Here is a 24031-nt window from a genome sequence, read left to right on the forward strand (position 1 = left end):
ATTTAATGAAATTTTTCACAGAGCTTCATCATAGCTCTATATTAGAGGAAAAACTTTCAAACCTCTGAAAATTGCAGTAGTTTTTCCAGGATAGTGGAAAATATGAACATGTGATCAAGGAAATTCTCACACAATAAATGGGATAATGTGGAGGTATAGCATATCATTGGAAAGCTAAGGAATTTAGAAACAGAAATATTAAGGTTTTAAGATACAAAAAAAAACTTTCAGAAACTGGGAAATGCGTAAATTCGAAAAAGCATCTGGTTTCGAGTCACCTGGTGTTTTCAGATTGCACGCAATTTTTTTATTTAAGGTTAAACTCTGAGGCTGGAAAAGAGTTCTGTACATATATGAAAACATTCTTGAACTTGGACACGTCATCAGATCTTTTGATAAATACTACACGTATTGGAACAACTGTAGATGGTGTATTTAGTCAATGTAAAAATTATATATCCTACTTTAGTCATAACAGACCAATACTTTCAGTAACCAATATGCAATTATTATTAATAAAATAAAAACGTTTTTAACACCTGCCAATGACTCTTAAATGTAAAACAAGTTAAAAATGCTAGCGGCAGGAAACATTATGTACCTGATACAGAATTATTTGATGATATTTTATTATTTTTTGTTTATTTTTTAATGTAAACCCCAAACACCAAAAAGTATCGAAACCTAACATACTTAGTACCGTGCATGAATTAAACGAGGTGGGGAAGGAGCAAAGGAGGACCAACACAGCCTGCTAATAAGGATTATATGCTGATGAGCCAAAATATCATGACCACCTACCTAATATGATGTTGGTCTTCCACATGCAGCCAAAACAGCTCGTACCCGGCGAGGCATGGATGCTACAAGATTTCTAAACGTGTCTTGTGGTATCTGGTACCAACACGTAACCAGCAGATCCTTTAACTACTGTAAGGTTCATGGTTGAGACGCCGCAGATCGGAGCTGCTGTTCCAACACAAACCACAGATGCTCGATGGGACTGATGTCTGGGGAATTTGGAGGGCAGGGCAATACCTGGAAGTCTTCCTCATGTTCCGCGAACCAGTCTCGACTATCTGGGTGGTGTGGTGCATGCACCACACCACCCAGATAGTATCCTGCTGGAAGACGGCACCACCAGAGGGGAAGACCGTTGCCACGAAAGGGTGTACCTGGTCAGCAATGATGTTTAGGTAGGTGGTAGACGTCAGAGTGCCCGCCACATGGATGACTGGACCCAGGGTATTCCAGCAGAACATCGTCCAAAGCATGACACTGCAGCCACCAGCTTGTTTTCATCCAACGGTGCATCCAGGCACCCTCACTTCCCCAGGTAAAGGATGCATATGTACCCAGCCGTCCACATGGTGCAACAGGAAATGTGATTCATCGGACCAGATGACCTTCTTCTAATCACTCAAGGTCTAGTTTCGATACTCGTGTGCCCATTGTAGGCGCTGTCGCTGATGAACTGTGGTTAGCATGGGCACTCCGAGTGGCCTGCAGCTAGGTAGCCCCATTTTCAGCAGGGTTCAATGTACTGTGTGTTGTGATACATTTCTCCCGTCACCAGCATACCAATTACCGGTGAATTGTGCCACAGTCACCCTTCTGTTGCCATGTACCATCTGGGAGAGCCTTCGCTCACCTCGAGCATCGATGAGCCGTGGTCATCCAACACCTCGCCAGCGGTCTGTGGGTTTCCCCTCCTCGGACCACTTTCGGTAGGTACTAACCATGGCTGACCGTGAGCACTCCACCAGCCATGCCATTTTGGATATGCTCTGACCCAGTCATCTGGCCATTACAATTTGGCCTTTGTCAAACTCGCTCAAGTCCGCTGCCTTTCCCAACTGAAGAACAAGAGTAACACTGATTAACGGAGCTCAGTATCAGGTGTTTTTTATACCATGTCCCGACCCGCGCACGTGCCATTGTTCACCCGCAGTTGCTTCAATTTGCATAACAACTTGCTGGTCGTAATGTTTTGGCTCATCAGTGTATTATACATGTAACTTTATTATATTTTCAATTGTTTTTTTTCCAAGTACCATTTAGATTCAATATATTTATTCACCATTAGACACAAAGTTGTTAACTGAGTCTACCTGTTGCCCAGTGAGTGACCTAAAGAAGTCCGAAACTGGTCACAACAGTGCCTTTGAATTTTTTATATACCAGATGAACAACAGATTTGACTACTGGGTGATGTTATTCAAAAAAAAAACAATATTAGTTAAATTAGGTCAAATCATGGATATGTGTAGTCATTTCTAAGAAGCCCAAGCTCTGTCATTTCCACTGGAGAGACTACAGTATCATGTAACAGTCACAACAAAAAAAAAAAAGAATGCAGGGTGGTTTCGTTTTCTCAAACTATTTCAAAACTTGTACTGAAATAGTACACTGTTTCTTTGCTAAATTGTTTCAAAAGCATTGCTACCTTTTCATACTCTCTCTGTACAATTTCCATATATTTCTCTAATTTGCTATCAGGAAACATATTTCAGAATAATGTATCTGCATGATCAACACAGCTCAGAAGAGGATTAGGTATTATGATAAATGCAATAAATAAGCATTCAGCAAAGTATGACACCATTATCTTCTCATCTCTTCTACCATGCACTATACACTGCACTTATGCTTATTTTGTTTTGAAAATGACTGCTCACATCTGCTTAGAAATGACTGTTTATCTATGGTCAACCTATCTTAACTAATATTGTTTTCAGCTAAATAAAATCACATTTCCTGCTACCTAAAACTGAAAAATTACATCTTTTAATTTTATAATACATGAAAAACCTTGGATGCACATGTTTTTAAACACTATGTTGTATTTCTTTGACATCTTACAGAAGGACATTGTTAAATCAAATTTATCTTTGGACCTCACTCACCAAAGAAAATACAGTACATATAACATTTCATTTCACATGTTCCACATATTTTATGCAATAGAGATTAGCAAACCTGATAGTCAATTCATTAACCAGAGACAAAAAATGAAATTTCATGCACAAATTCCCCCCCCCTTTTTTTTTTCGCGAAAAAGGTATCCCAACCCATTCTACTACTCCAAAATATACCATCCAAGGCTCTATGATGTCAATAGAGGGGGAGGCCCCATCAACAATCTGGAGAGTGAATTTGTAGCTAGAAGGCTGCTATTATAATCATCTATATAAGTAGTATTATTAGAGCATATTCCGGTTTCAACACTGGTTTAACCTGTTTGAATAAAACAAAACAGAATTTAAAAAAAAAAACTTCAACCAAGCAATATTAATTGGTAAACATTTGAATTATGGCCCAATGATAGCCAAAATAAGCAAAAAGGTTATTTTATTTCAAAACTGAAAAAAAAAAAAAAAAGGGGGTGAACAAATATAGACTTACAAAAGAAACATACTTATCGGCAAGAGGCAGTGAACTTTTTGTGTCTACAGCATGGAGAAATTCTGAAAAATATTCTGGCAATACCATCGGTTTTAGAGAAACCATTGCACACACAGCCTACACAAAATATGATAAAATTTCAGAATTAAAACAAAAAATAAATAAATAAAAATTACATTATGAGTGGAGTGCATCAAATGAAAGCAAAATTTATTTGCTTACTAAGAAGAAATAAATTTTCCTCCAAATTATCTCTATATAACTGTTTTAAATACCCATTCTGTTCAAACAACAAATATTTATACTCTGGTTGTAAAAGTCTTTTGGTTGCTGCATGCACCAATCTGGGACATGTTCCCCTGTGTCACTGTCCTCAATCAGCTTCTTTCCATATCACTTATCAATTTCGCTGAAAATCTTAAGAAGCAAGCCAACAAAGTCTTGACTAAACAGAAAATAGCTGAGTAACTAACCAGAGTAACTAATACAGTGGGGCCCCAACATCTGATGGCAATTTGTTCCACAAAACCCATTGTTTGTTGAAAATATTGTAAGTTGAAACCAATAATACATTGATTTCCTATAAAGGTTGATGATGTTGTAGAGCGGATATCATCTTTTAAGGGCACAAAAGATGATATAGTTGTACACGTTGGCACTAATGATATTAAGAGTAGGAGACGGGCGGAATTACTTAACAAGTACAGGTCACTGTTGAAAAAAAGTCATGAATTAGGGTTGAATTTGAAAGTGTCTGCAATTCTGCCCAGACACGATAGGAGGGAGTATATGATGAGAGCCCTGTCGATCAATTCGGCCCTGGAAAGACTGTGCAAGGCACAAGGGGTAGAATTTTTTTCAGCCTGGTCTGTACTTGTTAACAGGAGAGACTGCTTCTACAGGGATGGGATACACTTAAATAGAAAGGGTGCAAGAATGTTTGCTGATGCTATCGAGGCAGTGTTAGGTGGGTCGGAAAACTGCTAGATTGGGGGGATACAAGGACTAATAGATTAACAGTAGCCACTGGCAGAGGTGAAAGTGATCCTTGCACTGCTTCTATTGGAATGAGCCGCAGCCTGGAAAATAAGATGCAGGATATTTCAGAGACTGCTGGGAATCATTGGGGTACAAGTAAACACATGGGTAGTGTTAGGGTAGCTAAGAAAAAGAACAGGTGCATGTATACTTGCGTGTACACCAATGCTAGGAGTTTAGTAAATAAATTTGATGAATTTGAGGTATTGCTCAAAACATCAAAGGCAGATATTGTGGGGATTTCAGAGACGTGGTGTCACACAGATATAAGGAATGCAGAACTGGAATTTGGGGAGTACAATGTCTACAGAAGGGATAGACAGGATAGGAAGGGAGGAGAGATTATTCTATTAGTTAAGAAGTACATAAAATCCAAGGAAGTGAAGCCAGTCGACATTGCTGGACAGTGCAGTGTCGAGTCAGTTTGGTGTGACATAAGCACTGCGAGATCAAAATTGAGAGTAGGAGTGTGCTATAGGCCTAATGACTCTGATGAGTATAATAAGAAACTGTACAGGGAAATAGAGTGGGACAGAAAACTTTTTTATTTTTGTTGCTCAGAGCAAAACTGTAAATACAACTAATGAGCTTTCGGCTGGGAGGCAGCCTTCTTCAGATTGAATACAATCCAACTGCCATTCATGTATTCAATCTGAAGAAGGCTGCCTCCCAGCCGAAAGCTCATTAGTTGCATTTACAGTTTTGCTCTGAGCAACAAAAATAAAAAAGTTTTCGTAATGAATCCAGAGCACGTAGGCCTTTTTTACTATGTTCGGACTATTCTTGGCCAACCAGCATATGATAGAGTGTGACAGTAAATCAGAGAGTCTTATAATGGGGGATTTTAATTTCCCAGATATTGACTGGAATTTGGGGGCTGGTCACTCACACACTAGCAAGGCTTTTGTGGATTTATTGGATGATTGTTTTCTACATCAGCATGTTCGGGAGGCAACTAGAGGGAGTAATACTCTTGATTTGATTATCAGTAGTGATTCTTCATGCATTAAGAATCTACAGGTAATTGAATCACTAAGTGGCAGTGATCACAGTGTGCTGAAGTGGGATTTACTCAAAGAGGTAACTGCCATTAGGGGTAAAGGGAAGGGTTATTGCTTTAGTAAAGGCGACTACGATGGACTGAGACAGTATTTAAATTCTATACAGTGGGACCAACTGATGATGTTACCAACAGCAAATTCAAAATGGGAAGCATTCAAAGAACTTATCTCGGAAGCTACTAGGCTTTACATACCAACTAAGAAATATTGTTCAAGGTTTAGGCCTAAGTGGATGTCAGATGAACTAATGAGACATATTCAGAGAAGAAAAATGCATGGGATACATACAAATTAACACGTGACACAGAAGCCTATGATAGATACAAGTTGATCTGTAACCAAGTTACAAAGGAGGTTAGGCAGGCGAAGGCAGATTACGAGAAATCTTTGGCAAGGGATGCAAAGAAAAACAGCAAAGAGTTCTTTACTTATGTAAACTCTAGAAGGAAGGGGATTAATCAGATTGGTCCACTTGATATCGATGGGTCAACTGTTGATGATCCTGCTCAGGTAGCTAATAAACTAAATGAATATTTTGCATCGACATTCACACATGAGGAGTTATTCAGCGAGGGGAATGCCAGAGGTGTATTCAACTCTGGCAGTAAGCTAGAGAATCTTGTAATAACTGAGAGAGTAAAGTGGAGGAGAAATTGTTGAAGATAAATACAAGAAAGGCACCTGGGGTGGATGGGATCTATGCAGTTATATTAAAGGAGGCAGCAAAGGAAGTAAGCAAACCCTTAGCCATAATTATGAGAGCTTCCTTGGACTCAGGGGAAGTACCCATGGACTGGAGATGTGCAATTCACAAAGGAGGATCAAAGGGCGACACAAGTAATTATAGACCTGTTAGTTTAACTTCTGTTCCAGGAAAATTAATGGAGGCACTGGTTAAAGAAGCATTGCAGGATCATCTAGACAAGACTTCAGTTATAGCTCAGACACAGCATGGTTTTGTTAAGGGGAAGTCTTGCCTGACAAATCTGATTGGATTCTATGATGCAGTCACAAAAGAACTGGATGCAGGGAATAACTTTGATATTATATACTTGGATCATAGAAAGGCTTTTGATACTGTTGCACATGGAAGACTGCTGCACAAATTGGAGCAGTGTGGCATTGGAGGCAAATTGCTGCTATGGATAAAGGGGTGGTTGAGGGGGAGAAGACAGAGAGTGGTAATCAATGGACACTGCTCATCGTGGACTAATGTTATTAGTGGAGTCCCTCAGGGTTCAGTATTGGGTCCATTATTGTTTTCTCTATTTATAAATGATATTGATGATGGTATATCAAGCTTAATGTCCAAGTTTGCAGACGATACCGAAGGTTGGCAGGGTTGTCAAGGACACTACTGACACTATGCTACTGCAACAGGATCTGGAAAGATTGAGCAGATGGGCTGAGAGGTGGAAAATGAAGTTTAACATTAACAAATGTAAAGTACTACATATGGGAACCAGCAACCCCAGAGCAACGTATCAACTCTGTGAGTTGATACATTGCAATACACCATGAGCTACTCTTGCAGACGGACTGCAAGAGTAGCTCATGGTGTATTGTCGATGATATATAGGAATTTTTCTAGCAGGGATAAGAAGGTGATTATTCCCAACAACTCAGGCCACACCTAGAGTACTGTATACAGGTCTGGAGACCTCATTTCAAGAAGGATGTGGAAATGCTGGAATGAGTATAGAGAAGGGCAACAAGATTGGTGAATGGATCAAAGGGGTGCTCTTACGAAGAAAGGCCTAAGTTTTGCAAATTAGTGTTTGGAGACTAGGCACCAGCGAGGTGATCTGATAGAGGTGTATAAAGCCTTGAATGGTTTGAGCATGCTCAATGCTGATGGGATTCTTCCTCTTGCTCAGAATAATCACCTGAGAGGGCATAAATTCAAATTGAGGAAAGACAGATGTAGGATAGACGTGAGGAAATTTGCCTTTAGCCAGCGGGTGGTTGGTTGGTGGAACAGACTTCCATCCCTTGTCGTGGAGGTTGATAGCCTGAATAAGTTTAAGGCTCCACTGGACAGGTATTTTGAACGAACAGAGGGGTGAAGTGGAAGTGGTTATTTTTTATTTATTTATTATTTTTTTTGGCTGATGCTGCATAAGCTTGCTTTCTTGAATCAAATGCCTCTACTAATGCTAATGCTATGTTAGAAATCTGTTAGATTAGCATGGTATTATCAATTAATCAGTATACTTAAACGGAATCATGATCCAGACTAGAGCAGCAAAGCAGCGAGCACAAAGTGGCGGTAGTACTGTGGCTCACTGGAGAACTGAAGGGCACGATTCTCCAACGCCTCACAGTCTAAAAAAACGTGCGAAATGTTTGCAGACCTGTCTAGAACAGGACATGATCTAGCCAAAGAGGATGTCTTTGTGTGTGCTAGGTGGAGAGACTGTGAAGAAATTATACGCCAACTCAGCCTTCTGATGGGTGTCTATGGGAGTTTGAAGTGTAGGGTATATACCCTCGAAGAAATTAATGAGGGGCCTATCGAGCTCTCAGCGGCCGAACTCAACACCAGCGCTCACTCCTGTGCATCAGGCAACACAGCGGCAATCTCCAAGGCAGAATACGCTGGTCCCACAGGAAGTAGTTATTGTTGGTGATTCTACTATCAGGGAGATGGGGAATATGTTGCAAAAAGTACAGGTGGAACAGGACCAGGGTATGTCTGCCAGGAGAAAAAGTTGATGACGTTGTAGGACAGATATCATCTTTTAAGGGAACAAAAGGTAATATTGTTGTACACGTTGGCACTAATGACTTAAAGAGTAAGAGATCTGCAGATTTACTTAACAAGTACAGGTCAATGCTGGAAAAAAAAAAATCGCAAGGTAGGGTTAAATTTGAAAGTGTCTGCAATACTACCCAGACACGATAGCATGAGCATATGATGAGATCGTTGTCAATCAGTTCAACCCTGGAGAGATTGTGCAAGGCTCACGGGGCAGAATTTTTTCAGCGTGGTCTGTGCTTGCCAACAGGAGAGACTGCTTCTACAAGAATGGGATACACTTAAATAGAAAGAGTGCAAGGATATTTGCTAATGCTATTGAGGCAGTGTTAGGTAGGTCGGAAAATTGCTAGCCTAGGGGGGGGATACAAGGACTAATAGATTAAAAGTAGCCACTGGCAGAGGTGAAAGTGATTCTTGCACTGCTTCTATTGGAATGGGCAGCAGCCTGGAAAACAAGGTGCCAGGGATTTCAGAGACTGCTGGGAATCATTGCAGAACAAGTAAATACATGGGCTGTGTTAGAGTAGCTAAGAATAAGAACAGGTGCATATATACTTAACCCGGGGGGGCTCACATCTGGTGAGTATGGGCTTGGCACACCCAGGGTCCTGAGCTGAATATCATTATTCTTCTCTTTCTTGGCGATTCCCTTCTACTTTTGACTCTCTCTCTCTCTCTCTCTCTCTCTCTCTCTCTCTCTCTCAGGGTTGCTCGGGAACTTTTTTTTTTCCTGGTGCAGCATAAGCCTCAGGCTTCCTTGCATCATATGGATATTAATAATAATAATAATAATAATAATTCGTTCTAAACTCTTGGCAAGCGACCCCAACAACACATAAAATAGGTATTTCTTACATGTTATACTTGATTTTTACATTAAAAATGAGTGTCTTATAAAGATTATTTATAAATAATTAAAAAACATCTTAAAAATAAAACAGAAAACAATAAATTAGCATTTCACCTTTTACCTGGTTTCGTATAATTAACAAAAATACACTCTGCTCACACACTGGACAAGTGCAACAAACAGAAGATAAAGAAATTGTTCGAAGCACTGTAACACACAGGAATGTTGTGCTGAACAATAACAAAGACGCTAATTGGTTGAGAATAACCATACAAATGATGTTCTGTGTGCCATGCGGCTGAAAATTTCCACCAATGCATCATTCCAGCTATACCAGAAAGCCATCGGTTCCTGCAAATATCATCAGTCCTTAAAATAAAAGATTGTACAGAAGGTAAATCGGTTCCTGAGAATATCGGATGTCGATGTTAACAGAAGTTGAGGCCCCACTGTAGTTAAGTAGCTGAGTAACTAATAGCTAAGTAACTGAGTAAACTAGAGTAGCCGAGTAACTAATGAATATAAAACACTATTATGTCTGGCATTTGTGGATTATGAAAAGGGATTTGAAAGGGAAATGTTTCAGGCATTGGAAAGACAAGACATAGATATCCCATATACAGTCGAACTTGGTTATAATGAGCACGGAAATAACAAGATCATGGCTGTAATGAGAAAAAAGCCACAATGATTTTAATTTACACATATTCCCACACAATCACTCACTGTTATAATGAGCATTCTACACAGATAAACCAAACAAATTTTAGTAACTATGCAAACATTCTTAATTGCTCGGGTAGTCTAAAAAACCCAATTATTGGAATAGACAAAAATGAAAAGGGCGACTTAGCTTTATGACCACCTGCACCAGATTAGCGGCTGGTTTATGACCTTGTCCTTCCTGGGACGGGGGCTATACAATAATGCATTTGCTTTGCACTTGTCGCATTAGCCTAGTTACAGATTGTCTTGTATTCACCGAACCTTAAATTTGTTTCGGGACTTCTATGAATTTTGGAAACAAAACATCTAAGAACTTTGTATGCATTTCGGGACTTCTAAGAACTTCGTATGCAAATCACTTTGTCATTTTAAAGTAAAATCAGTTAGAAACGAACCCTTCCTTCGGAAACATGTCTATTAACAAAAGAAAATGTCTCTCGATTCGCGAAAAAGTCGAAATTATTCATGAGTTAGAACATGATGCAAAAAGTTTTCTTTGCCCTCTTTAAGTGTATCGACATTGTAGAAGAATAAAGATGTTTACATATAGGCACTGGAAAAGAATATAACTGAAAAAAAAAAAAAAAAAAAAATTTAGAAAGTGCAAGGTTACAAGCATTGGTGAAGCATTGCTTCAATGGTTTCACCACACAAAGAAGTGTTGGATTTTCAATAGCGGTCCGATCTTGAAGGCTCATGTGGAAAAATTTGCTAGACAATTTGTATGCAATGATCTTGTGTGTAACAACGGTTGGCTGGATCGATTTAAAAACAGACATAACATCATTTAAGCAAAAATTAGTACAGAATCTCGATATGCAGATCCAATAATTGCAAATGAATGAATTGACTGTGTTTGGGCAGAAATCAGGAAAGATTTCAATGACGAAGACATCTACAACAGTTGTGCTACTGCAACAGGATCTAAAACATTTTGGCAGATGGGCTGAAAAGTGGCAACTGAAGTTTAACATTGATAAATGCAAAGTACTGCATATGGGTATAAGTAACCCCAGAGAATCGTACCAACTGTGTGGTACTATACTTAGGGTGTAGGAAATGAAAAAGATCTGGGGTTAATTGTGCAGTCAGATATGAAATTTTCTGAGCAATGCTGACAGTCTGCCAGAGTAGGTATGTAATGGGGTATTGTCAATGATATATAGGAATTTTGCTAGCAGGGAAAAGGAGGTGATTATCCCTTTGTATAAGGGAATGGTCAGGCCAAGCCTTGAGTACTGCGTACAGGTCTGGAGGCCTCATTTTAGGAAGGATGTAGAGTTGCTTGAGCATATACAGAGAAGGGCAACAAGATTGATGAAGGGAACGAAGGGGTCCTCTTAGCAAGAAAGGCTTAAGTACTGCAAATTGCAGCGCCTGGAGACTAGGCACCTATGAGGTGATCTGATTGAGGTGTATAAGGCCTTGAATGGATTGGGTATGCTGAATTCTGATGGGATTCTTCCGCTTGCTCAGATTACAAACCTAAGGGGGCATAAATTCAAATTAAGGAAAGACAGTTGTAGAACAGATATGCGGAAATTTGCCTTTAGCCAGTGGGTGGTTAATTGATAGAACAAACTTCCATATGTCATTGTGGAAGTTGATACCTTAAATAAATTCAAGGAGGAACTGGACAAAATTTTAGAGGGAATGGTTGTGTGAAATACTTTTTTTTTTTTTTTTTTTGGCTAATGCTACATAAGCTCATATGCTTGCTTTCTTGAATCACATACCTCTATTACTACTACTACTACTACAATGCCGATGAAACAGGACATTTTTATAATTTGACACCTGACAATACATTTAAATTCAAAGGGGAAAAATCAAAGGGTCGTTTGACAGTGCTCATATGTACAAATATGACAGGAACTGATAAAAAAAAAAAACTGTTTGTTATTAGAAAATTGTTAAAACCTCGGTGTTTAAAAAATGTAAGGAAACTTCCTGTGGATTACACTGCAAACAAGAAAGCTTGGATGACTTTGAATATTCTTCGGCAATACGTAAATGATTGGAATAAGGAGCTATTCAAAAAGAAGAAAAAAATTTATTGTTAGTCAAAAACTGTCCTGCTCATCCCTAGATTCAAAATTTGTAAACATTAAGCTAGTGTTCCTGCCTCCCAATGCGACATTATTTTACAACCAATGGACATAGGTGTAATCAAGAGTTTGAAAGGATTTTATAAAAGATTTCTGGTTCTTCATCTGATCAGTCAAAGAGAACAGAAACTTACCGAGTCTATATTGATATTGGATGTTGTAAATTTATTGAATGATGCGTGGAACAACGTTACTTCGACAACCATATCAAATTGCTTCAAGAAATCGAAATTAAATTCAAATGAAATTTTAATTGTAGATGAAGAAGATGGAAACAGATCCAAGGGCGCCCCCCATAGCCAGGTGGTAAGGAGAAGCAGTGCGTAGCACACGCTTCTTGATTAGATCGGGGTTCGAGCCCGTAACCACCAAATACGGAGAATGCAGAAAGATCAGGAAATGACCACCGCATATCCCCGGAGAAATATGGCCTTAGTTGTTAATGCTCCTAAAAAAAAAACCAACAGATCCAACAACTTGCCATTATCTGAATGGTTGCTAGATAACAATGTTGTGGGTTTTAATATAGATAACTTTGATGAATTTGTATGAGCCGATAACAACTTATTAACTAGCAGTCTTCCTACAGAGAGTGACATTGTAGATGCTGTACTCAACAAAGACAATGATGCCAATGGTAAAGACAATGATGATATGATTGCAAATGAAAGTGAATCAAAATCATTGCTGACAATCTCACAAGCTCAAGGTGCAATGGACACATTAGTCAATTTTTTTGAAGGAACTGAGGCAAGTAATGAGACTGTTAACAAGTTGAGTGTTTTCAGGGGAAACTTAAAGAAATATCAAATTGAAATCTTTAAAATGAACATCAATTTTAAGATTCATAAATAAAGACTAATTGAAATCATTTTTATTATTAAATAGTATTGTTTTTAATTACAGAGAAATAAATTGTTTAGTATTAAGTGTATGATTTTAAATTTACAGATAAATAAATTGTGTTTAATATTAAGTGTATTGTAGTTTATACAAGCATATTAATACAAATAATATGTAGGTATATATTATTTATATTACTTATATTATTTTTTTCTCTCTAATATTTATTTTGTTTTTTGAATCTATCTTTTTATCAAGTTATTGAGAATTTTAAAAAAATAAGAGGTAGATTTAACTTATCACTTGTATAAAGTGTTCATTGTTTAATGGCCACAGAGTTTTCCTCATCTCCGCTATCACTGATATAGCAAGCAACGTTTATAACGAGGAAATTTTGTCGGTCCCTTGATGCTCTTTATAACCAAGTTCGACTGTATTATGATTTTGTAGAAAACATATGAGAACACTACCTCCTTTATTAGAATAGACAAAGACAGTAGAAAATTTAAAATTGTGAAAAGAGTTCGACAAGGAGAGACAATATCTCTGAAGTTGTTTACTGCTACTCTTGAGGAAACTTTCAGAATATTAGACTGGTCACAGAAAGGAGTCAATATGAATGGAGAGTAGCTAAACCATTTATGATTTGCAGACGACATTGTGATCCCAAAGCATTAGAGGAAAATCTTAATCAGTTATGCAGAGTTAGTAAGGATTTCAGATTAAAGATGAATATGGCTAAAACAAAAGTAATGATGAACAAGTATGCGACAGAAAGGGATATAATCATTGAAGGAGCAGTAATTGAAAAGGTGGATTCATATACTTATCTGGGACAAGTCATTAGCTGTAATAATGATAAATGGCTGGAAGTCAAGAGAAGAATAAATTTCAGATGGATAGCATTCAGGAAATATAATCGCATACTGAGGAGCAATATCCCAATTTGTCTGAAACGTAAAATAATGAACCAATGTATACTCTCCACCGTGACTTATGGAAGTGAAACTTGGGCACTCACCAAAAGAATAGAAGAGAAGCTGAGAACTACACAGCAAAGAATGGAACGAATTATATTAGGAATCAGACTGTTAGATAAGAAGAGAAACACATGGATTAGGCAGCAAAGGACATTCTCATCAAAACTAAAGAACTAAAATGGTCTTGGGCAGGACACATAGCTCAAAGACATGATGACAGATGGACTAAGAAAATAACAGAATGGTACCCAAGAGGAGCTAGAAGAAAACCTGGAAGACAACAACGGAGATGGATAGATGAAATCAATGAGTTTGAGGGTAGTAAATGGATGGCCATTGCACAAAACAGAAGGAACTGGAAAGTTGCTGGAGTGGATTGAAAAATGGTTGATGATGATGATGATGAACTAACCAGAGAAGTTGGCAAAGGGTTGCTATAATGTAATGTGCCATGTGTAGTCATTTGTTTTCCCTGTAATGTTCAGATCTGGTTTTTTGATGCTAATGATAAAATCCTATCAGGACCTCCCCACAGAGCCTCCCTTCTTTAATTATCTAATGAATGGTATTTCTGTTGACCAGTCGATTAATTCTTCAGTGGTCACATGGGATCAATAATGACCTTCTAATTTTCTGCAAACCAGATCCAAAGCAACAAAAACTTTAAGTCATCCAATCACACAAACACTGATTACCTTTAAATTATAAACAAATTTTCAGTTGACAAAATAATTTTTTTTTTTACACCTGGTTGATGTACAAAGGTCAAGATCAGGATCACCGCTATGAAAAGACCTTCTGTGAATCTTACAAAAATCACAGCCAAAGATCTTTCTTATAATTTGAATAGAGATCATTTTGAAATAAGATGACCACCACTCAAATTATAAGCACTACACTAAAAACACTCCAACATTTACCACTGAATACAAATTAAATTTACGAAGGTGTTCTAGAGTAACTAGAGCCATCTTGAAGCAAGGTGGCCACCATACATTTCAGAACTCTTGTCTTTACAAGCTGGTACAAACCAAACAGGTGCCACCTACTTGGAGCTATTTGGTACACAAACTTTTCAAATGTTCCTCGTACATAGAGAAGGATGAAATTGCCAGCCAAGTTTCAAATCCCTAACTCCATAGTCAAATAGCCAAAATACGGTATAATGTTCTTGTATTCTCTTTATTTCTCTTTTATGTGAACTCCTCTGATTTTATGTGGTCATCCTCGAATATAAACAAAAAATAATTAATAGTTATTGACTGCATGTACAGGTAGGAGCAATAAGTTCCGGTGCCATAAGTTTGAGTTTTTCATTAGCTACTGTGTTTATAAATATGATGTTTTTCTTTTGCTTTTTGACCAGAACACGAATTTCAATCTTAAACCTCTAAACTGGAAACTAAAATACAATCACCTACATTTTGGGTGTGAAAATCTGCCCATGCTATCACTTCAGTTATAAATATATATATATATATTTTTTTAAATAACTATTACAGTCATGAATAGTACCACAGACTTTGTCAAAAGAAAGAAATATAAAAAAATTCATATGCAATTACTTTACTAAGAGTGTGCTATAAACTTTTCCCATGAAAGGAGCTCTGAAAGGTAGGCATTTTCACACAGGTAATGATAATGTGAAATTATAATAACAAGATGGCTCCACAGATTTTGATAAAACAACTATCTGGATACTTTGATTACCACATGATCCATATGATTACTATATCCCTGATCTCTTTTTATCTGTTGAAAAGAGATCTTTTCAACAGATCAGGCGGATCTGATGATGTCAAGACTACAGTAAAAAATATGGCTTAAAAAGCAGTTATCTGAATTCTAACACCAGAAAAGTGGATTTGCTTGTGCAATAGCAAGACAAATGTCTAACACCTACAATAATGTAGAACCTTTTGCAATGTAAAGTAAAATACATGCAATTTCTGTTTCATTTGAAAAACCCATATATATTAGCATATAAAATGTGACAAATGTTATTGATAACTTCATTAATATACCATATTTACAAATGTAATTTTGTTATTATTATCACTTTCCTTACTTTTATTAAAAGAGCTCAATTAAAAAATAACCATAATGCTCTCACCTCAGTCATTAAAAAATTTAAACTAAGATCTGACTTAATAAGATTAAAAATTTAACTGAAGAACAAATATTACAGCTCACCTTCATGGTAACTTTAATTTCCTTCATTACAAGATGAGTACACTCAGTTCTCCATTCTGAAATCAGATGTCCCCCTAATTTCAATAAAGTATTTTTAAGGCTTTCCTTATCAGCAGTCTGTATACAGGAAGCAGTTACGGCAAGAGGAGTGTATGATGCTCTTAAAAAAAAAAATTAGTATATACAGATTATAAACAGATAGCTGCAACATTTCATATTAGTGATCAAATAAGCAAGAAAGTGAATTTGTACTAGTCAAAGTTCATCTATATTGATCTTTTCATGTGATATGCGCATCAAAGTTGCTTGAATCAGATGACATTGGGTTCATGATCATCTTCGAAATTTTGCACACGATGACATTCTAGTGAAATTGCTTATTTAGGAATTTCATTAGAATGTCACCAAAAGATTTTTTGTTAAAGTTTTCTGATGATGTTTTTTGGAGAGGTAAGATCTAACACTTTTCGTTTTTCACTGTTTTCATACCAACTGCTTATTTTGAATTCAGTTCCTGCAGTGAATCTTTCCACAGCTTTTCAAATGACTGATAGTTCTCTATGAAATTTAAATTTATTTTCTTATTATCAAGTGGCATATCAAGCAACAAAAAAAGCACTTTTATTAATGCTTTTTTATTAGTGCATGTACTGTCTCGAATAAAGTCAATGTTTTAAATGGGTAACATGTTAGTTTGACCACCCAAACATGCCACCAGACATCCCACCTTTGCTGTGGTGAAGCATTATGTCCACTTTTACAATAAATAAGCGAAAAAGGGTACATTGTTGCTTTTAAATAATTATAAAATTTCAAAAGTGCATACATTAAAATGTGGGAAGATACAATGGATAAAATGTGAATACAATTTACAATAAATTGTAAAATAGAAAATAAAGCATTTTTCCAATTGAACTACTATATTGGTTCTTTCAACTAGGTAACCATCCCTTAATCCCATATGTCACACATTCCAGTGGCATCAAACTGCCTGCCACTATGGGATTCTCACTTCAGGTGGGAAGCATACCCTTCTTCATGCACCATGTACAAAATTTTTCAAAAAGATGCATTATGAAGTCATATGTATAGAGTGCAAGGAAACCACAGGCTTTTTCTGCAATAGTAAAAAAAAACAAAAAAAAAACATGATCTACATGTTTCCCCCTCTTTCCCGAGGTGCCTATCCAGCAGGCTTTTTAACTTCCCATAACCCAGCGGTTCTCAAACTTTCTGAGCCCATGCCTCCCTTGACATGTAAAATCGTGTATGATCGAATTCGTGTAGTGTAAACACGTGTTATACGAGGACTGACTGTACTCGTACTGCAAGACCTCGCTCGTTTATCAAGTTAAAATTTATTAAAAATTTTTGCTCGTCTTGCAAAACACTCGCAGACCAAGTTACTCGTAATCCAAGGTACCACTGTATAGCCAAAAAAAAAAAAACCTCACCATTTCAGCTTTCCATTCGGTCCAAAAGTTTGTCCAGTTCTTCTTTGAATTTATTTAAACTATCAATTTACATAACAACAGATTGAAGTTTGTTTCAGCAATCAACCACTTGCTGGCTAAAGGAAAATTTCTGCACATCTATTCTGCAACTGTCTTTCCTCAATTTGAATTTATGCCACCTCAAGTGCATAATCTATATAAGAGGAAGAATCCCATCAGCATTGAGTTTGCTCAAACTATTCAAAGCCATATACACCTCAATCAGATTGTCTTGCAGGAGCCTAGTCTCCAGACATTGCAATTTGAAGTACATAAGCATTACTTGCTAAGAGCACCCCTTTGTTTCCCTCACCAATCTCATTGCCCTTCTCAGTACTCATTCCAGCAGCTCTAGTTCCTTCGAAAAATGTGGCCTCCAGATCTGAATGCAGTACTCAAAGTGAGGCCTGACCATTGCTTTATATAATGGGATAATTACCCCCCTTTTCCCTGATAGCAAAGTTCCTGTATATCATTGGCAAAACCCCATAAGCTGCTCTGACTGACGGTCTGCACTACTCAGAAACAGCATATCTGACTGCACACTCCAAGGTAATTACTCTTTTTCATTCTCCACAACTCTGAGTGTATTACCTCATGTTGTTGCTGTTGTTTTGGTTTTTAGGAGCATTAGCAACTAAGGCCATATTGCTCCGGGATATGCGGTGGTCATTCCCTGACCTTTCCACATCTTCCGTATTTGGTGGTGACGGGCTCGAACCCTGGTCTAATCAAGAAGCATGTGATACGCACTACTGCTCCTTCCCACCTGGCTACGGAGGCACCCATATCACCTCACAGTTGGTATTTTACTCTGGGGTTACTGCTACCCATATGCAGTACTTTGAATTTGTCAATCTTAAACGTCATCTGCTCAACTTTTTTAGATCTTTTGCAGCAGCATACTGTCATTAATAACCCTGCCAACCTTTGTATCGTCTGCAAACTTGAACATTAAGCCTGATATACCTTCATCAATATCATTGACAAATATAGACAACAACAATGGGCCCCAACACCAAATACTGGGGGACCCCACTAATAACATTAGTCCACAAAGAGCAGTGTCCATTGATTACAACTCTCAGTCTTCTCCCAGTCAACTACCCCTTTATCCATAGCAGCAACTTACCCTTAATGGCATACTGCTCCAATTTATACAGCAGTCTTTTATGTGCAACAGTATCAAAAGCTTTCCTGAAATCAAAGTATACGATATCAAAAACTATTTTTTGCATCCATTTCCTTTGTGACCACATCGTAGTATTCAATCAAATTGGTCACACAAGATTTCCCCTTAACAAATCCATGCCATGCCATGCCGCGGAACTATAACTTTCTTTAGCATTAGTAGAGGCATAAGATGCAAGAAAGCAAGCTTACGCAGCATCACCCAAAAAAAAAAAAAAAAAAACACTATCATTTCACCCCTCTGTTTGTTCCAAATACCTGTCCAGCTCAGCCTTAAATTTCTTTAGGCTATCAACTTCCCCAACAAATGATAGAGGTCTGTTCTACCAATAAACTACCCACTGGCTAAAGGCAAACTTCTGCACATCTATCCTACATTTGTCTTTCCTCAATTTGAATTTATGCCCTCTCAGGTGATTATTCTGAGCAAGAGGAAGAATCCCATCAGCATTGAGCATGCTCAAACCATTCAAGGCTTTATACACTTCAATCAGATCACCTCGCAGGTGCCTAGTCTACAGACACTGTAATTTGCAAAATTTAAGCCTTTCTTCGTAAGAGCAACCCTTTGTTCCATTCTGTACTCGTTCCAACAGCTCTACATCCTTCTTAAAATGAGGCCTCCAAACCTGTATACAGCACTCAAGGTGTGGCCTGACCATTGTCTTATACAAAGGGATAATCACCTCCTTATCCCTGATAGAGAAATTCCTGTATAATTCCTGTCTTGTCTAGATGATCCTGCATTACTCCTTTGAACTGTGACTCCATATTTTCTGCAGAACAAAAGTTAAACTAACAGGTCTGTAATTACTCGAGTCACCCTTCGATCCCCCCCCTTTTGAATTGGGGATACATTTGCATGTCTCCAGTCTGTGGTGCCCTTTCCGGAATCCAATTATGATCTGATAATTATGGTTAAGGGTTTGTTTACTTCCTTTGCAGCCGCCCTTAATATAACTGGATAGATCCCACCCTCCCTAGGTGCTTTTCTTATGTTTAACTTCAACGATTTCTCCTGCACTTTGTTCTCAGTTATTACAAAATCATTTAGTTCCCTGTTTCAGTTTGATAAACTTCAGGCTTCTACTTCCCTACAGAATTCCTCATGTGCAAATGTAGATGCAAAATACCCATTCACTTTTTCAGCTACCTGAGCAGGCTCATCAAGAGTTGAACCATCAATATCAAGTGAACCAATATAATTCATCCCTTTCCTTACAAAGTTTACATAAACAAGGAATCCTTTGCTGTTTTTCTTTGCATCCTTTGCCAAAGATTTCTGGAATCTGCCTTCGCTTGACTAACCTCCTTGGTGACTTGATTACAGAGTAGCTTATATCTACGATATGCTTCAGTGTCGCCTGATAATTATATGCATCCCATGCATTTTTTTTCTCTGCCAAGAGTCTCACTAGTTCATCTGACATCCATTTAGGCTTAAACATTGATCAGTGTTTCTTATTTGGTATGAAAAGCCTAGTAGCTTCCATGATTAATAATAAATAAACCTTGAATGCTTCTCATTCAGAATTTTCTGTTGGTAACATGATCAGCTGGTCCCACTGTATAGAATTTAAAATCTGTCTGAGACCACCATTTATGAAAGCAAAAATTCCTCCATTTACCCCTGATGGTAGTTACAAATTTAAGTAAATCCCACATCAATACATTGTGATCACTACCACCTAGTGGTTCCTTTATCAGCACATTATTAATGCATAAAAATCACTGCTAATAATCAGATCAAGATTATTATTATTCCCTCCGGTTGCCTCGTGAACATGCTGATGTAGAAAACAGTCATCCAATAAATCCACAAAATCTATCTAGTATGCAAGTGACCAACACACAAGTTCCACTCAATATCTGGAAAGTTAAATCCCCCATTATAAGACATTCTGATTTATTAGCCCACTCTATTTCTCTGTACAATTATTTGTTGTACTCATCAGAATCATTAGGACTATAACACACTGCTACTCTCATTTTTGCTTTCCCAGTGTTTATGTCACACCAAAGTGACTGAACATTGCATTGGCCAGCCATGTCAACTGGATGCCTTAGATTTTATGTGTTTCTTAACTAACAGCATAACCCCTCCTCCTTTCCTATTCTGTCTAACCTTTCTGTATACATTCTACTCCAAAATTCTTCATTCCTTATATGTGTGTGATATCCCAACAATTTCTGCCTTTGACGACTTGGCCAGCACTTCAAATTCTTTGAATTTATTTACTATACTCCTAGCATTGGTGTACATAAAAGTATACATGCACCTGTTCTTATTCTTAGTTACCCCAACACAGTCCATGTATTTACTTGTTCTGTAAATACTCCAAGCAGTTCTTGAAATCCCCAGCATTTTGCTTTCCAGGCACTGCTCATTCCAATAGAAGTAGCACAAGAATCACTTTTACCTCTGTGTGCAGCTATTGTTAATCTATCAGTCTGTGTATCCCCAAAAGCTAGCAGTTTTCCAAACCACCTAATACTGCCTTGATAGCACAGCAAATATTCCTGCACCTTTATATTTAATTGTATTAAATTCCTGTAGAAGCAGTCTCTCCAGTTAACAAGCACAGACCATGCTGAGAAAAATTCTACTCCATGAAATCTATTAAAATATATATTTTAATATTGAGCTTACAGTATATGTATTTTGTATCTCCTACCAAGGTTATGTTATATGAATTCTGTATCTCCTATCAAGTTTAAGTTATATGTATTAAGCTATAACGTTATGTTTGTATATTCTAAGTAGTTATAATATATAATAAATTTAACTATCTACCACCAACCTACGTGATTCGAACCCTTGCACGACCTATTTGCAATACTATATCTACACCAAATCACTGATACTAACACTCTATGAAATGTTGTACGTTATGGATTACATGATAAAGTTCAGTAAATATCTATTAAAATAGATATTTACTGCTATAAATTGAGGTTTATAAGCCTCTTCTGATGCTGATTACACTGATACAAAGCTACATAGAACCTCCAATAACTGCTATATCAATGCTAAAATAATGGCGGCAAAATTCGAACGTTCTTATCGATACAAAGCAATGCCAGCAGAAGTCGAGTGTAGTTTTTAAGCAATTGCAAGGGCCAAGTAAAGAACAAATACATCAAATTAATCAGGAAATCATAAACAAATACTACACTACTAATTTTAAATTAAAAGTTACAGAAAAACAATTTCAAATTAATAATGTTTCACTTAGTGGCTCCTAACAAAACGTGTAGTCTGTAGCTTCATCAGCAGAAAAACTCAATTATACATACTATAGTGAACATCATCATCATCACTATCATCCTCTATTTCTGGGTGATACCACATTTTCATAATGGGTTAATGTACTTTGACATTGATATATTATACTGCATGATTTAATTTTTTTTCACATAAATTGTTTACTATACTAATATTTTATTTTTTGAGTTAATATTTTTTTAGAGTATTATATAAATGTGCAATAGCAGATAGCATAATACATGGTACCACTGTTCAATGTGTAAAATTTTAAAAAATACAACAGTGATTACTTACTCACCTAAATTTGCTTTCACATAGTCCAAATGTAATTGTGTCACCATCCTTAATTATGACTTCAGCAGAACTGATTTTAGTTTCTCCATTCAAGTAAGTCCCATATTTAGATCCAGTATCATGCAAAGTTAAAATAGGAAGATTTCTAAGATCTTGCTGAAATATAAATAAAAATTATGAGCCCTATATTAATATGTAAACTGTCAACTAAAATTGTATGATGATTAACAAATTAACTTTTATCCCACCAATCTTTTTTTTTTTTTTTTTAATTTTTATCAAAGAAAGAAACCTCAGGCTTCTGCTGCACCAGCAAAAAAATAAATAAATAAAATAAAATAAAATAAATAAATAGACCACCCACATAACTCCCTCCACATGTAGGTACCCATCCAGCTGACCTTTGAATGTCTCTGTGCTATCATCCTTAACCACCTAGGGATGCATCTTATTCCAATAATTAACAACTTTCTAGCTAAAACTTCCTAAAATCCAATCTAAGCCTCTTCCCCCCCATAATTTGAATTTATGGCCCTTGTTTCTGGAGTCATTTTATAAAAATGCCTAATTAGGTCCCCCCCACCCCCAAGGTGACTAGTTACTAAGCTCTGTAACTCATATTCAAAGGCATTCTCCATCTGCCCCTTTTGCTGATCTCACAATGTACATTGCCTATCTTTGGTCCCTTTTAAGAAGATTGATGTCTTTTGCTATTGTATGGTTAAATTTGGAATACTGTGTCCAAGTATGTACAGAGACAAGTACCTAAAGATAATATCTCCATACTTGGACACAATGTTCCAAATACAGTCTTACAATTGCTTGTACAGTGGGATTATGACCTCCCTATCTCTACAAGCAAATGCTGAAATAAATAAATCACTGATAGAACACAATTGGCCCTCCTTGCTGCCTGCAAGGAGGGCCAATACTGCACAGAGAGCTTCATGTCTGCTAATATTGTAACCCTCAAAATCCCTTTCTCCATCTACTTTTTTTAATTCAACCATTCATAGCTGAATTTAAAAAAGGGATGGCTGTTTTTCTTTGGGATTGCTATTCCCCATGTGTAAGACCTTACATTTTGCTGTATTAAAACATAGCTGTTACTTTTCTTCTGACTATCTTTCGAACCAATCCAAGCCATCCTAAAGGAGTGCTGCTTGCTGCCAATCATTAAATACTCTCTCAATCTTCACATCATACCCTCAATCTCTTGATCAGCACTTGGGACTGCTATTGGTTCTGATTTTCTTAAATGACATTGATGAAGGGGAGAGAGAGTTTGAGGGACTTGACTTCTAACTTTAAACTAATTTGAAGAGTATAAGTAACTATTAATTACAACCCTCTTTAGCTGCCCTATGATCCATCTAAGAATCTTGCTTATGATTCCAACATGTTCCCTTTATACAGTAACTTCTCATGTGGGACTGAATGAAGTGCCTTGCTAAAATCCAAATAAACAATATTGAAATTATTTCCTACATCAGCCCATAAGTAACTTGGTCAAAACAGCTAATCAGACTAGTTGAACATAATTTTTCTTTAACAAAACTGTCTTTGTGACCTAAAGAGAAATACACCTTCTGGGACTACTGCCAAAATGTGCCTAGTGTAGGCTGTTTCTGGCATGGTGTCCAATTGTTCTATTACAAAGACGAGAGAAAATAAAGCATAAGGAAATGATTTTCTAATAGCTGAAGCAATGTAAATATGCCACCTCAATATATAACATGTGACTACAAGCTCAGCAGACATTTTGAAAGTAGACAGCATCACATTTGTGGTAGCAAGGACATTGGTGACCATTGATCTGT

The 24031-nt window shown here is 37.1% G+C and overlaps 1 protein-coding gene across 2 annotated transcripts in view; it reads right to left on the reverse strand.

Moving 5' to 3' along the window:
• Positions 1–24031, reverse strand: part of nbs (nibrin) — a 315228-nt gene that overhangs the window by 277826 nt on the left and 13371 nt on the right. For both annotated transcript variants that reach the window (XM_090376897.1, XM_090376896.1), the window contains exons 2-4: positions 22216–22367; positions 15966–16125; positions 3419–3522 (exon numbers count right to left, since the gene is read on the reverse strand). In XM_090376897.1, the coding sequence (XP_090233023.1) occupies positions 3419–3522; positions 15966–16125; positions 22216–22367 (416 nt within the window). The remainder of the gene's footprint in view (positions 1–3418; positions 3523–15965; positions 16126–22215; positions 22368–24031) is intronic.

The sequence above is a fragment of the Mastigoproctus giganteus genome, chromosome 7 (assembly GCF_048544385.1).
Source record: "Mastigoproctus giganteus isolate SK-2022 chromosome 7, ASM4854438v1, whole genome shotgun sequence".
NCBI classification, from domain to species: Eukaryota; Metazoa; Arthropoda; class Arachnida; order Uropygi; family Thelyphonidae; genus Mastigoproctus; species Mastigoproctus giganteus.